Genomic DNA, 14,347 nt, shown 5'->3' on the forward strand with positions numbered 1-14,347 from the left:
GGGGCCACGTGTTGTAAATATTGAAATGTAAAGCCTTCGAATGTGAATGATCGCTGTAATATTTTGCAAGAATTTTTTTTTTATGTGTCCTAATCAGGTCACTTAAATTATAGCAGATTCAATTGTTTATGCCCTTGGGTTTCTGAGCTCCTTTAATGATACTGAAGAATGTCCAGAAGAAAATAATGTTAAGTCTCATAATAAATGTGTATATGAAGAGTAACATCTTTCTGCTTCTGTTTCTGACAGAGTGTTGGTAGCATGTGCAAGACAGCAATGCTAAGACAACAGCTCCCTATAGACTTTTTTTATTTTTTTTATTTTTACATTTGGTTCTCTCATGCATGCTGGCTGTTTAGATTTCTAAACATCTTGCAGCGCTGAAATGAGGTCATACTGATTGAACTCACCATTCAGCTTTCCAGATCTTAGGTAAACATATACAGTAAAAGAATGACCGCAGGCTTGCCTACACAGAAAAACAACAGCTATGAGAAACACAGCTCACTTTATACCGACAGTAGCAGGACTATCATGTGATGATAAATGCCTGCTATTCACTGTACTGTCATTTGTATGATCAGTCTTCACATGGCTCACTCACATAGTCTTCATTCGATAATTATTGCACATGAGAACACAATCATGCACACTCTCATAGCACTGATGCATAATGTGACCTACATAACTGTACTTAGCTTAGCCATTGAAATGTGCACTGTTCTGTGTACTTGATTATCAAACTAATCCATTGATATATTAAATGTTAGTAGTGTTTATCTAATTAAATCAAAGAATTACTACCTGTATCGTTATGGAAGCCCGGTACAAAAGCTTTTGCAAATCATAATAATGACAAAAAAAGTAAAAATGATTATCAAGTCATGTTTCTTGAAAACTCATAAATATGAGTCATAAATCTATGTAATAAATTAAACTTTCACGTTTATGTCCTTTTTTTTAATCTTTTATGAATTACGACTTTGTATTTTTTAATTGGCTTATAACAACTTCAAATTTTAATCGAATAATTATGACTTAGTGGCTCATTATTTATTTATTGTCATATTTGACCTTTTATCTTATAGTAATTTATAATTATGACTTTTTTATCTCATGATTGACTTTTTTATCATAATATTGAATTTATCTAACACATTTTCATAATCATGTGCTGTAATAAATGGAAAAAAATACTGGTAGTTTTCTAAAAGGACATTAATCTGATTAATCTGTTAAATTTACAGACATTTTCTTTAACCCTAAACACAATGCATTTTGACTTTCTATGTCATGATTGCTATTTATCATTGAGATATTTTATAATTTCAACTGTTTATCATTATTATTGACTCTGTATGTAATAATTTAGACTTTTTATGTTAGCTTTTTTTATCACGTTGTTATTATTATGATTGACCAAAGCATGATTCCCCTCGCTTATATCTTTATTTTTATTTATACAGCACATTTAATGCAACTACTGTTGCCCAAAGTGCCTCACACTTCACATAGTTTACTTATGTAAACCTTTGTAATATTAACAATTTGACAAGTGTTAATCTGACTGAAATACTGATTGAAATACTCTTTCAGATTTGTGTAGTTTTTTTTCCATAGAGGCCCCAAGTACATCATGTGGCTGTTTTAAATACCCTAACAACAATGACGTCCTTGTCAGTCCACTTCTGCTTTTTTGTTATTTTAATAATTACATCATTTCTTAGAAGTAGAAAACATGAATAACAAGGGCAAAAAAAAAGAAGTGAAAATTCCTGTAGGGTATAAAACAGTCTTAACAGTTTGAATAAAAAAAAATCGAGCTGCCTAGATAGGTCATCATCGTTCTGGGCATCAAGGCGTGGGCACAGTTTTTGGTTGCTGACAGTGCGCGGTCTGGATAGTCAGCAGTGTGTTTGGAGACACAGCCTGTGTGTATCTGGCTGAAATGGGAGGGCACATCGACTCTCAAACTCCGCGCACTTCCTGCTCTCGCTCAGTTCTATCAGTAGCGGGAGAACAGTGGAGGGATGGCGGAGAAGAGCCCTGACCCGAGCGGCTCGAACGCCCGCAGGTGTCCCGCTCTTTCTCTCGGAGAGAGATTGCTGCCGTCTGGAAGCGACTTGTCCAAATGGGTTCGTTTGAACGTCGGCGGCACGTACTTTCTCACGACGAGACAAACGCTGTGCAGAGACCCGAAATCTTTCCTGTACCGCCTGTGCCAGGCCGACCCCGACCTCGACTCTGACAAGGTATGTAACGCCGCGAGCTCTTCGCTAGCACACAATGAACAATAACCGTCACTTCGCGTATCTGGACTTAAAACAGTCCAGTCAAACCCGGAAAATCTCATGACGGGTCTTCAGTGTTTCGTTTCGCTATAATGATAAATTGTAGCTAGACGGCTAGCTGGTAAAGTTACTATGAATTGAGCTCCGCTGACTAGCTTAGCCTAACTGATAACACTTGATGTAACATTAGGATTGTTCGCCAAATAAAGTCAGATCTAACGTTAGTTAAAGAGGTGGTTTGCAATATATTTTGAATATCTTCAGCTCGTTTAAACCTTCAACGTTGAAATGCGACAACACATTTATTAGTACAAACTTAAATGCTAACGTTACATGTCAAGTGCTAACTGAAGAACTTATAACTTACTAGTGTTGTTCTCATTAAAGCGGTTGTTTGAATGGAAACTTAGAAACTAAGTTAATAGTTATGAGCTATCTGATTAAACCATTGACATTTTGGTAACACTTCACAAAACTGTTTAAAATCATAATGATAATAATAAACCGTACTCTTACAGCATTTATTAATATTGTTTATGTCTGGTACAATGGTTTATTTTCACACTAGTGGTTGTACAATAGCTAACAATTCATGATTATCTATTTATGACCAATTAACCAAGCTTATTAAATGCGGAAAAATTGACTTGTTGGTATGTTAGTTTATAATATCTATCGCATTTTTGTCTTATGTGAAGTTTTACCGAAATATAAAGTGTTCTTACTAGTGTTTATCTTAATAAACCAAAGATTAACTAGTGTGTTAAAATTGTTAAACTGTGCTATACCAACCCAGTTAAACTATTTTATTTGTTTATCAGACTAAACCGTAAAGATATGAACTATATTAATGTTACTCATTCTATTAAACAATTGAAAATAATTTTGCTAGTGTTTTTCTGGAGTAAACAATGAAAACCATTGGGTTGCTGGTCACTTTGTTTATAAACGAGTTTACTTCTAAAAGAGTATTACAAAGTAGGGAAATAATAAAATGTAATATTGTGTTTTGTCATTTACGTTTTTAAGGGAGTCATTCCTGTCAGCAAAATGAATAACTCTTTTAGTACTCAAAACACACCATAATTGGAAGGAACTGATCCAGAACCAGAATCCATTAAACTGGTTTCATTGGTGCTATAATATGTTATGCACCGAGTTTGATTATTTATCATGTCAAACAAGTATATTGGTCTTTTTTTATAAATTAATAAGTAGCTTCTTCTTTGTGATAGAAGAAGAAATAGAGGTTGCCTGGATGCTTTTAAACTTTTAAAGGTCGGTATGCATCATTTATTAGGGCACCGGCGGTTGAAAGCCACTAAAAACAAAGAAATTCTGCTGTCCGACAAAAATATTTCTTATAAATAAAGAAGTGTACGTTACAATCAGAAACTGTGTGATTTAACTTTACAGTTTAATTTGCCATTTGATTTTGTTTGAATGTATGTGTGTGGAATTAAGCTCACTTTTCTGACCTCAGTATTGATCCATGGTAATGATGTTGTGCTGGAGATGGATCCGCGTCCCTATGGGCTCTGCAGCTTGCATGTTAAATGTCAGCCACACCTTGTCTTAACAGACACTCTTCAGTACTGATCAGACTGTTTATTTCTTCATAAACTTTATTTAATAAAAACAAATCTATCTGATGAGGTCATTTAAGCCTGATTGAAAAATCCACATTTGAATAAAATGGTGTTTATTATGCTGAAATCCTTTGAACTGATAACACTCTTTCCCCGTCCAGGATGAAACAGGTGCTTATTTGATAGACCGCGATCCCACTTATTTTGGTCCAGTGCTCAACTATCTGAGACATGGGAAGCTGGTGCTGAACCGAGGCCTAGCAGAGGAAGGTATGATGGGAATGCGATCAAGAACTTCAAGATATGTCTGAACATGCTGTTAGATTTCTTTCGTTTTTTCCACTGGCAGCTAAATTCAGTTGTAACTTGTTTGTAAGCTCTACGCGTTCTTGACATAAAGCTTTTTTTTGTCTGTGATATGTGGTTTTTGATGAAATGATTGATCCGTTTCATTCATCAGGTGTGCTGGAAGAGGCTGAATTCTATAATATCACTTCATTGATTAAACTGGTCAAAGACAAAATCAGGGAGAGGGATTGTAAGATGGCTCAGGTAAGTCCATTTGGGTTTAAGTTATAATGGCTGTAATTTACTAGATTTTGTTTAAGATTGTTGTGTTACTTCACTTCTAAAAATCAACATAAGTTTGAGGTGAATTAAGTGTATTATGTACTATAAGAACAAAATTAATATGTAAATCCTAAAAATATAGAAAAAGAGTTATAAAAGTGTATATCCACTTGGGCTTATTTGAAAGATGAAAAAATGAAGAAATGCCAAAGCACTCAAATAATTGGAAACATTTTTTTTAAATTTTTTTTTTTATAAAGCTTTTCATTTTCAAATACTTTAGCAATACACTGTTTTCATAAATCTCATGTGATTTTTTTTAAATTCAATTATATCACGTGTAAATCTACATTCTATCATCCATTAAAATAAATAAATAAATTAATAAAAAATAGAGTACATTTATTCATTCATTAAGCCATTCTTGCATAAATTGTTCAGTATAATTCAATCTAATTGTTGGAATAAAATTTATTCCGAAAGTTTGCTTTCTTTCCTTCACAGATTATTTATTATTGTTTCATGAATTAGGGCATTGATTTCAAACATATTACCAAGTCGGAAAGATCCAAACTTGTTTTCTACATGGGTTTGATGTGGAAAAAGCTCTTGCAGTATCCCATGACAAATGTGTCCTTTGAAATCTGCCTTCTCAGCGTAATCTGATGACTTTTATGGGTCCCCAGGAATGACCAAGTCGTTTTGTTGTTAAATCAGAGCTTGTGCCTTGCCTCTTTATATAGTATTCTTTTGTCTTCTCATACGTTTTTCCTCTTCTTTCAGCTCCCTGTGAAGCACGTCTACAGAGTCCTACAGTGTCAGGAGGAGGAACTGACACAGATGGTCTCCACGATGTCAGATGGTTGGAAGTTTGAACAGGTGATTAGAAAAACTAGAGAGCATTGGGATTACTCTCGTTTCAGCTTTTTAGCAAACTGTAGAATTGCATTTGGGGATGCACAATATACCAGTACCTTATTGGTTACTGACTATATTTTTTTTTATTGTATTTTTTGGGGGGCTAGAGGGGGGGCATTTTTTCAAAAATATATATTTATTGCAACTAAAAGTTTGATCATGCACTGTATTTTTGTTTCAACAATTGTTTAATTATTGCACTATAGCTTACACAGCGCAAGCCTGATTTAGTGAGCTGTATGTGAGGTTCACACATACTCTGTTTGTAGTGTGTATGTAGTCCGTGTCTGCTACAGAAGCAGCACGGACTGTGCTTTCACTGTTTTTTGTTTTTTTTTTGTTACTTGAGAATCATATTGTTGAAAAAGCATTTTATTTTTTTACACAGTACAGTCATACAATCTTTCATCAATCATTCAATGCTTTTTACTTTTGCATTTACTTAGATTTATATAAAGTTGGTAAAGCAAAACATTTAAACCACTTTTCTCAAACACAAACATTCTAAAATTAAAACTTACCATTGACAGAAACGGTCAGCTCCACTGCCTTTTCTTTTGCATTTCAATCTTCATTACAAGCAATACTGCGGTTCATAAAGAACTTTAATTAAGAACATTACAATTATTGCCTCGTTTATCTAAAAGTGCTCTTTTTTCCTTTAAACCTCGCCAAAAAAACCATAGCCTATGAGTTAGTTGTGAAACACGGTAGACTTTAATTATATGCATTTATGGTAATTACAAAATTTTATTTTAAGTCATGTTCATATTTACTGCAATGCGCTGTTACTTTTAATTCAGCGCATGCAGCACAGCAAAAATAGACTCTGTGGAAATGATCTCTGCACTTATGCAGACACACACCGCTCCTAAACGCAATGACAGACCGCAACCGTGTGTGCAGTGTGAACGCTTTAGTCCATTAACACGAGCGCAGAAAAAATATGCCCCACATACGCACTGCAAACGGAGTAATGTGAACCTGGCATTATTATGTGTGCTGCAAGTGTGCATGAGCGCACGGTCTTGAGCGTCGAATGGTTAAAACACTGGCAAGAATTAAAAAGAAAAATTCAATTCATTAACTTGAGTGACGATGTGACACTGCCTCGACTGTGCAACATGCAGCTCACTTATAGAGCAGACTGATTTGAAGCCATTTGCATTTTGAGGAAGGAAGAGAGTGCATGGTGATTCATTCACGCTATTTGTGAAATCATTTCTCATAGTGAATCTAGTAGTCATTAACTTATTAATTGAACTTCCAGCTGATTGGTCTGTTAATGAACATTGTACAATAGCATGTGGCTTCCAGTGTGGACGGACGTTAGCTGCTGTGGTCATCAGTTGTGTTCATTGTACACCGGGTCTAACAACTTTAATATGCTGTTCTTTTAAATCTGGTGGTTTGGACATCTGTGATCTAAAGCCAGTGGTTGAAATAGGTGCTTCTGCTGCTTTCAGTGGTTAGAAGTTACTTACGGATTCAAATTTGGGGATGCTCATTTTACTGCCCTTATGACAGTTTGCAAAACATTTTGTGTTGACCTGATGTCTGAATCAGTGGGCTTTTTCTTTCTCTTTAAACCATATGAACCAAACCAGCTCGGGTTTGTACACATTGGCATCCATCTATTGAAAAGTCAAAGCAAAAAAGTAGTGAATGGGGATGTCTGCTGTCTTTATGTGGTGTCGAGATGGTGTTGGCCAATCACTGTAATGTGTGTGTGGTTTAGAAGGGTTTTCCCCTGCACACTGATTTAGGTGTGTGTGCCCTCCTGATCTGCTTCTGGCTTGTATTGATGTGTTGCCTTGGCAGCAGTAAGGTGACAGTATGACAGATAAACTTGAAAACGCTGTGCATAGACATTGCTATAGATACAAAATTGTGTTGTGGTTTCCATCATTAGGTGTCACCATCCAACATAATTTGATTTTTTTTAAATAGTTAGAAGTTTATATATATACATTATGGCAATGAATTTCTTCCCTCTTTTTAGTAAATCTTGGCCACATTGTAATTAATTTGCATATTCATTTTAATTCAGTCAAAACAAGGAAACAAATTAGTACAATCTGGCAATGTTTTCATAAAAGAAGTGAACAAATTCTTAATTCATGGCCACAATTTAGCCAAAATGATGGAACAAGTGTATGTTATGGAGGGTTCGACATTAAGCCTTGACGTGCTTGTCCTGTCCTAAACCGTTACTAGTTTTTTGGCATAAATGTAATTTATTCTGAAGCAATGGTCTCGTCAATGCTTTATCAGGTGTTACTTTATATTTGCCTTATTGATTTCTATGACACTTTTTAACTTTATAAAGGGCAATATTTTATTAACCATATTAAATCTACGTGTTGACATTTAAGTCAAATTCGTACATTTTTATCAATGCATTAATTAGAATATTAATATGCTGTATGGTTGTTACCATTCAGATGAAGTCAGTATCAACAAACTCCATCTTTTCACTGCAGAGGAAACACAGAAGCTACATCAAAAGTGCCATTTAGTTGTATTTACTCAGACTGTTTAATGAAGATAAGAGGTTCCATAAATGCATTTACACAGTAAAATTGCACATGATTGTTATAAGATTAATGTTCTACTTTTTTAAACATACAAATCTGAAATGTTGGAAAAATGCAGTACTTTAAAATATGAAACCAAACCACCAGTAGGTGATGGAGGGTCACGGTCTTAATAAGTGTGTCATTGATTTAACCCATTTATTCAAACGGCTGATTCGTTAAATAAATGTCTTTATGAATAGCTCAGTGAATCATTAGCTAACATGGTTCGTTCAGATATGCTGAATCATTCTGTAACAAAACACTGTTGTGTGTTGCTCTGAGGTGCGCGACTGCTGTAGCTCTGCTTAGGCTATTTTCATTAGCGATATGGAGGAAAAACAATCAATAACTTCTCTAACATGTAAGTCAGTATATTAACTACTTATTGAACTACTGTTGCATAAAGTCATTGTCACATATGCAATCGTGCTAATAGATTGGTTGTGTATTGTTGCTTACCTGTATCAGATATTATATAGAACATTTATCTTTTTTGTTCTACCGTAGAGTGTATCTTCATGTTTTTTTCTTTGTGTGTGGTGATGTTCTTATTAAAATAGATTTCTCAGCAAGTCTTGACCATGATGCTGTCAATACATTATCCGTTATCAGTCACAGTGCTGCACTAGTTATTGTCTGTTATGAATGTATTAATTATTTAACTTGTCCATTTGAGCAAGTAAAATTCTCTTTCCCTTGTCCCTTCACAAAATCCACTAGTCTGGCACAAGTGGCAAGGGACAAGCAGTAATGTTGAGCTCTATGATATTAGTATAGTGATACATGATGTTTGCTTTGAGGGTGGAGCCTCATGTTTAGCACTGAGATCAATATCTAGCATCTATGAGCAGGGTGTATTAATCTTTTATTTGACTAGTTTTCTAAATGGTGTTTGCTTTTATTTTACATTATTTTACAAAAGTAAAATATTTTACATGTTTTACATTTATTTTACATATTCATGCTCTTTGGGTGGAAGGGTAAGGCTCAGAAACAAATTGAAGCTTTAACGCTTTGGGTGTTTGAGGGACAAGCTGTAATTGGTGCGATGGGTAGTGTCTAGAGTTCAACAACCTGTGCTGAGTGAAGCATCTAAAGGAGCGTCTGTTGGTTCAGTCTAATCAGTCCCTGAAAAGTGAAGAGACCGAGGAATCGGTACTCAAGTAGAGTCAATGATAGCCTTCCTGAAATGTTGCTGATGAGTTTTGCTGATTTTCTTCATCTCGCTTGCCCACTTGACTTTTTCCGTAATATTGCTAAGTGCAACACATTGACAATTCACCCCCCCCCCCAACTTCAACCCTCATGTTGTCATGATTAGAGAATGACTTTACATTTAAATTTAAATTAAAAATGCAATTTTTTTTGCTTTGTGATTTAATTATATTAAAAAGTTGTAATTTATCTTTATTAAATCAGCATAAACAATCGTATATAAATAGTTCAATAAAACAAATATTACCATGATGTAAAAATACTTGCAATGCAATTTAATTCATATATTTTTTTATTATAGTTATCAATAAAATTCAATAAATTAAATATTACTAATACATACAGATACATGCCAGTTAATTTCCACAATACCACAAAATTAAAGTTGTTTTATGCTACGCAAAGGGTTTTAAAAATATACTTCAATTTAAGCTAAACTTATTATTATTATTACATTTTATTTTTGGAATTTGTGGTTAAAATGTGACCTGGACAAATGGATTTATTTTTTTCAAATGGTTCTTTGTGGTCTTTTTTGATGTAAAGCATCCCATTATTGGTATTTGTTTTTTATGTGTACTATTTTACACACTATTACCAACCAAAGCAATGCAATTATATCTTATGCAGTCAAATCAGTTCACTTTGGAAATACTGTCGTCATGTTTTCCTTCCCTCTCTCCTGCCAGTTGGTTAGTATCGGCTCTTCATACAACTACGGAAATGAGGATCAAGCAGAGTTCCTGTGCGTGGTCTCCAAGGAGCTGCACAATCAGTCATACGGCACAAACAGTGAGCCCAGTGAAAAGGCCAAGGTGAGGCTGACAGAACCCTTCCCTCGTGCACAGACAGAAATAGTCACTTGCGCACACATCGTAAGAAAATATCCCAGAGCTCTGCTCTTCAGATGGTCACATGGCATCACAATACTCAAAGAGTTGATTAACCAGATCGAATGTGTTCATGCCTGAGTGTTTTGTTTCCCTGCATGTCGTGCACACTAAGGAGGTGGAAATAGTTTATTTTTTTTCGCCAGTGTTTTTTGGTGAGGAATCATTTACATATCACTTAAGCAGATAATTAGGTCTCTGCTGAATGCTGCAGGCAGTGGCACGCGCTCCCTCTCTCGCGCTCTCTCTCTCTCTCTCTCTCTCTTTCGCTCTCTCTTTCTGAATCTCTGTTACTAATACTCAGTTTGATGCATGTTGTCTGCCTGTACTCATGCCTGTTAGAAAGCTCTAGAATCCTATCCTCAGCTAATCTAGTCTGCTTTTGGATCCCAGATAATGATGGAAAACCTGCTCAATATTTAATGCTTCCCCATCAGATACTGCAGCCAGAAGTTTCCTTCTGTAGATCTTCTTCTGTGGCTTCATTTGGTTCTGTTTCAGTAGTTTTTTGAAAGCATCAACAGGGGTCATGTAAAGTAATAAACATGTTGGGATGACATCACCAGGGCATTGTTGTACACTTCCTGTGAGGTCCACACAATCACTTGTACAAATAAGCAAGGCCTCACTTCAGGGCTGGGTGATTATAGGAAAAACTAAAATTCTGATTCTAAAAGATGTTTAATATTCTTCTTGATATGAATTATTTTATTTGCTTTCTTGCTTGTTTACAGCTAGAAGTCAAACACAGTAGCAAAGGCTCCTTTTCCACACAGTTTCTTACAACATAGAGATTTAATTTAAATCATTATATATTAAGAAATGTATATATAAAAAAACATTTTATTAGTTATTAAATGTTATTTATGTGTGTGTAGTCATTCATAATGAATATATATATATATATATATATATATATATATATATATATATATATATATATATATATATATATATATATATATATATATTAGTATTGAATACATTTGATTTTGGGTTATTATAGTTAACTAAAACTGGAAAAAAATATATATGTTTAACTTAATCTACTAAAATAACTAAGCATAAAGCTGAACTTATTTTAAAATGAAACAAAATAAAAAAAAAAAATTATTTAAAATATGAATCAACTTCTAATATCTCAACATTAAATAGATGTTTTGTATACATTTTATATTTTATTCACTTTTATTTACATTTAAAATTTAAATGAATGCTCTTTTAGATTTATTATATATATATTTTTTTTTCAAACAATGCATTTTTATATACAGCCATATATTTACACATTTTAAAGTATTTTCAGAAATATGTAAAATACTGTGTTTTTTCTATGTATACATTTTTAATCATATATGGAATATTTTATGTTTTTATCTGTTTTATTTAGACATGCTCACTTTCATCATCCAACACATTCATTATCAGTTATTCCTCTCTTGCAGATTCTTCAAGAACAAGGCTCTCGAATGTGAAACAACTGAGATCTATATCCTCCCGTCCTGTAATTAGGGGCAAAACCAGATGCACCATATCACACTGAGAGACAGACAACTGTCAAGCGGAATGACAACCTATTTGGAATGGTATTCTATTTTGTTTTAGATTAACTGACACTTGTTAGTGCCTGCACAGTTATACTGGACTGTTGTTTCTTGTCGTTCTGACATCGGCGGATCTATCGGAATCCTTTTGTTTGAAAGGTAGGAATATGCATGTCATTAGTAATCTGAGCAAAAAGGGCCTCAATCACGCCTGGTCCAATCATGTTTACTCAGGGTCTCTTATCAACTTTCTCAAAATATGTTTATCATGTCATCTGTGGTCCAGTGAGCAAGTTTTGTCCAAAACAAAATAAACTGAAACCTGTATATTATGCCAGAAAGATAAACCTCATTAAAAATTTTAATTAAGAGCGTGGAGTGTAAAAAAATTAAAATAAAAGTATTTTTTGATTAATATTACATTATTAAGGTGGCTTATATATAACATTGACTTGTAAGGGACGGTGGATTTTTATAGCAAGGATTTTTGATTTAGTGTGTTTGTAAGAACATATTTGATTGATTTTATTTATTTTATTATTATGATTATTTTTTTGACTTGCATAGTGTTAGTTTTTTATACCAGGAGGGTGAAAGAACATCTGTAACAGTTTGCCTCAAAGTGTCCTCACGTTTTGTGAGGTTTTACTGTTGCTCCTTGAGTTGGTTTAAAACAAAAGAGAAAAATGTTGTCTTCCATCCCCACATTTATTCCACTGGGATTTTGGATAAACTGGAACTATTTGTAACTTTTTCATTTGTTGTCAAATGAAACGCATTGACTTTGAGACAGAGCTAGATTTGGTTTAATTGAAGAATTAAGGCAAAGCCACGAAGGCATAAATGATTTGTTTAGGCAATACCGTTTCGAACAATGCTTTATTTACATGACAGCGACTGTTAATTAGTGGCGTTGTAGGCCTTATGTTCACACTTTGGTTAGAGATAGAGACTCTAAAAGAGTGACAAATTAACATCCACAGCTTAACACTGCAGTTTTTCATTAGTTTCGGCTCGACTTTTTTCAAAAGTTGATTCCAAATATACATAATCCAGTCGTTTATTTAAAAACATTTTGACAATGTTGCCTTTAATAAACCTACACAAGTTCTGAATTTCATTTGGAATTGTGGTCAGGGAAATAACACATAACTTTGCTAGGCTACAAGCATATCTATTTGAAATCATGTATATAGACTAAAGAGCATCATATTCAGTGCATGTTATTTTTCCTAATCCTCTCTATCTCTCTCTCACACACACACACACACACACACACAAAGGGCTTTTACTAGTGGAATACAAGCTATAATTGTTTTGCAGAGATTCATCTGATCTCTTAATATTGCCTGATCAAGGCGAAGTTTACATGGCTAGTGTTTTATAAACAATAATACTACAAGTTTACTTACCTTGACTATGTGACAACACATCCTAGTTTGGTTTCAAGACCTGTATGTTTACATATCCTCTCAGTTACCTGGTTTAACGTCAACCTTGTGTCTTAGCAGCTAGAGAGGAGGTTTGGATTCTTATCGGTGGAGTGTTAAGTTGCTTGCTCACCGAGTCAGTGTCTCGTGGTGAAACGTGCCTCTGGTACGGCCTCCAGACAGTGCACTGAACACGCACGCCCCTCGCTCACCGCTGACATCCAGGCTGCGACACTGGAGAGTGATGGTCATCACTGTAAGGTGCTGCAGCCCTAAAACTTTTTTTTTAATATCCTGCTTCCCAGATCTTGGTGGAGAAAGTAGGATGTGCACACTGATGCACCGATCTCACATCTCCTTTATGTCTGCTGGACTTATGTCAGCAGCCACAGTCTACATTTCAGTTGCCCGCTTGCATAAACTCATTTCTGATGGGCCCTGGTGAGTGTTGTTTTTTGGGGGGGCAGGTGTTCCACCTCAGATTTTTTTATTTCTGTGTTTCAAGCGTGCAATCTGCAAAATGTATTTTGAAACCGGGCAAATGCAGACTGAGATGTCTTTTGCTCCACTTGGTCACTGCTGTTCCTATACTTATTATTCTATAACATGTTTATGTATTTGTATTTTTTTTATGCTTACAATTTGTGTATTCACATAGTATATTATATATGTAATTGCAAGTTACGACTGGGGAAAATGTATATGATGGTAATGCTAGAACCTGGTCAAACTAAATAAACACTTTTGAACTCTGAAACAGTGTTTTTCTTTCTTTTGTATTTGAAGTATACTGATATGCATGGTTTTTTTTTTTACCTAAGCTTGAATGCATAAATGTATAACTTAAAAGCGTCTTAACTGTAATGACACAACTACAACAGCAGAGGGCATTTTAAGGTACTTTAAAGTTGGAACGGTGTTGTTTTATATATATATATATATTTATATATATTTATTTATTTAAAAATATTTTATTTAAAAAAAAATTATATAGTTATTTTCTATTTGAATAATTAATAATTGAAATATTTCAATTTAGGATTTTCTATTTGTCCTTAATTTATCCAGGAAAATAAACTTTCTGTGATTTTAAACTTTTTATGAAGTGTTTTTTATGACCCCCCCCCCAGAAACTTTTAAAAATAGTAATAAAAAACACTACCCACAATGTGCAAAGTTAAATCTCACTTAAAAATGTGTAACAAACTTTAACATTGCAAACTTTTAACATTACTTTGTCCCGAACTGATTCTAGTTTCTCTTGAACAAACGTGTGTTTTTGACTGCACAAAACATTCTGCTCATGCACATACAGGGAGCT

General features: G+C 34.2%; 1 protein-coding gene across 1 annotated transcript; it reads left to right on the forward strand.

The window, feature by feature from the left end:
• The first annotated feature begins 1,907 nt into the window (after positions 1–1,907).
• On the forward strand, positions 1,908–13,783 carry LOC113049767 (BTB/POZ domain-containing protein KCTD5-like). The gene is made up of 6 exons (XM_026212392.1): positions 1,908–2,252; positions 4,042–4,150; positions 4,341–4,432; positions 5,234–5,329; positions 9,852–9,977; positions 11,498–13,783. The coding sequence occupies exons 1-6, from the start codon at positions 2,031–2,033 to the stop codon at positions 11,525–11,527; spliced, it is 675 nt and encodes a 224-aa protein (XP_026068177.1). The 5' UTR covers positions 1,908–2,030; the 3' UTR covers positions 11,528–13,783.
• Positions 13,784–14,347: the final 564 nt, after the last annotated feature.

Source organism: Carassius auratus, chromosome 3 (assembly GCF_003368295.1).
Source record: "Carassius auratus strain Wakin chromosome 3, ASM336829v1, whole genome shotgun sequence".
Classification (NCBI taxonomy): Eukaryota; Metazoa; Chordata; class Actinopteri; order Cypriniformes; family Cyprinidae; genus Carassius; species Carassius auratus.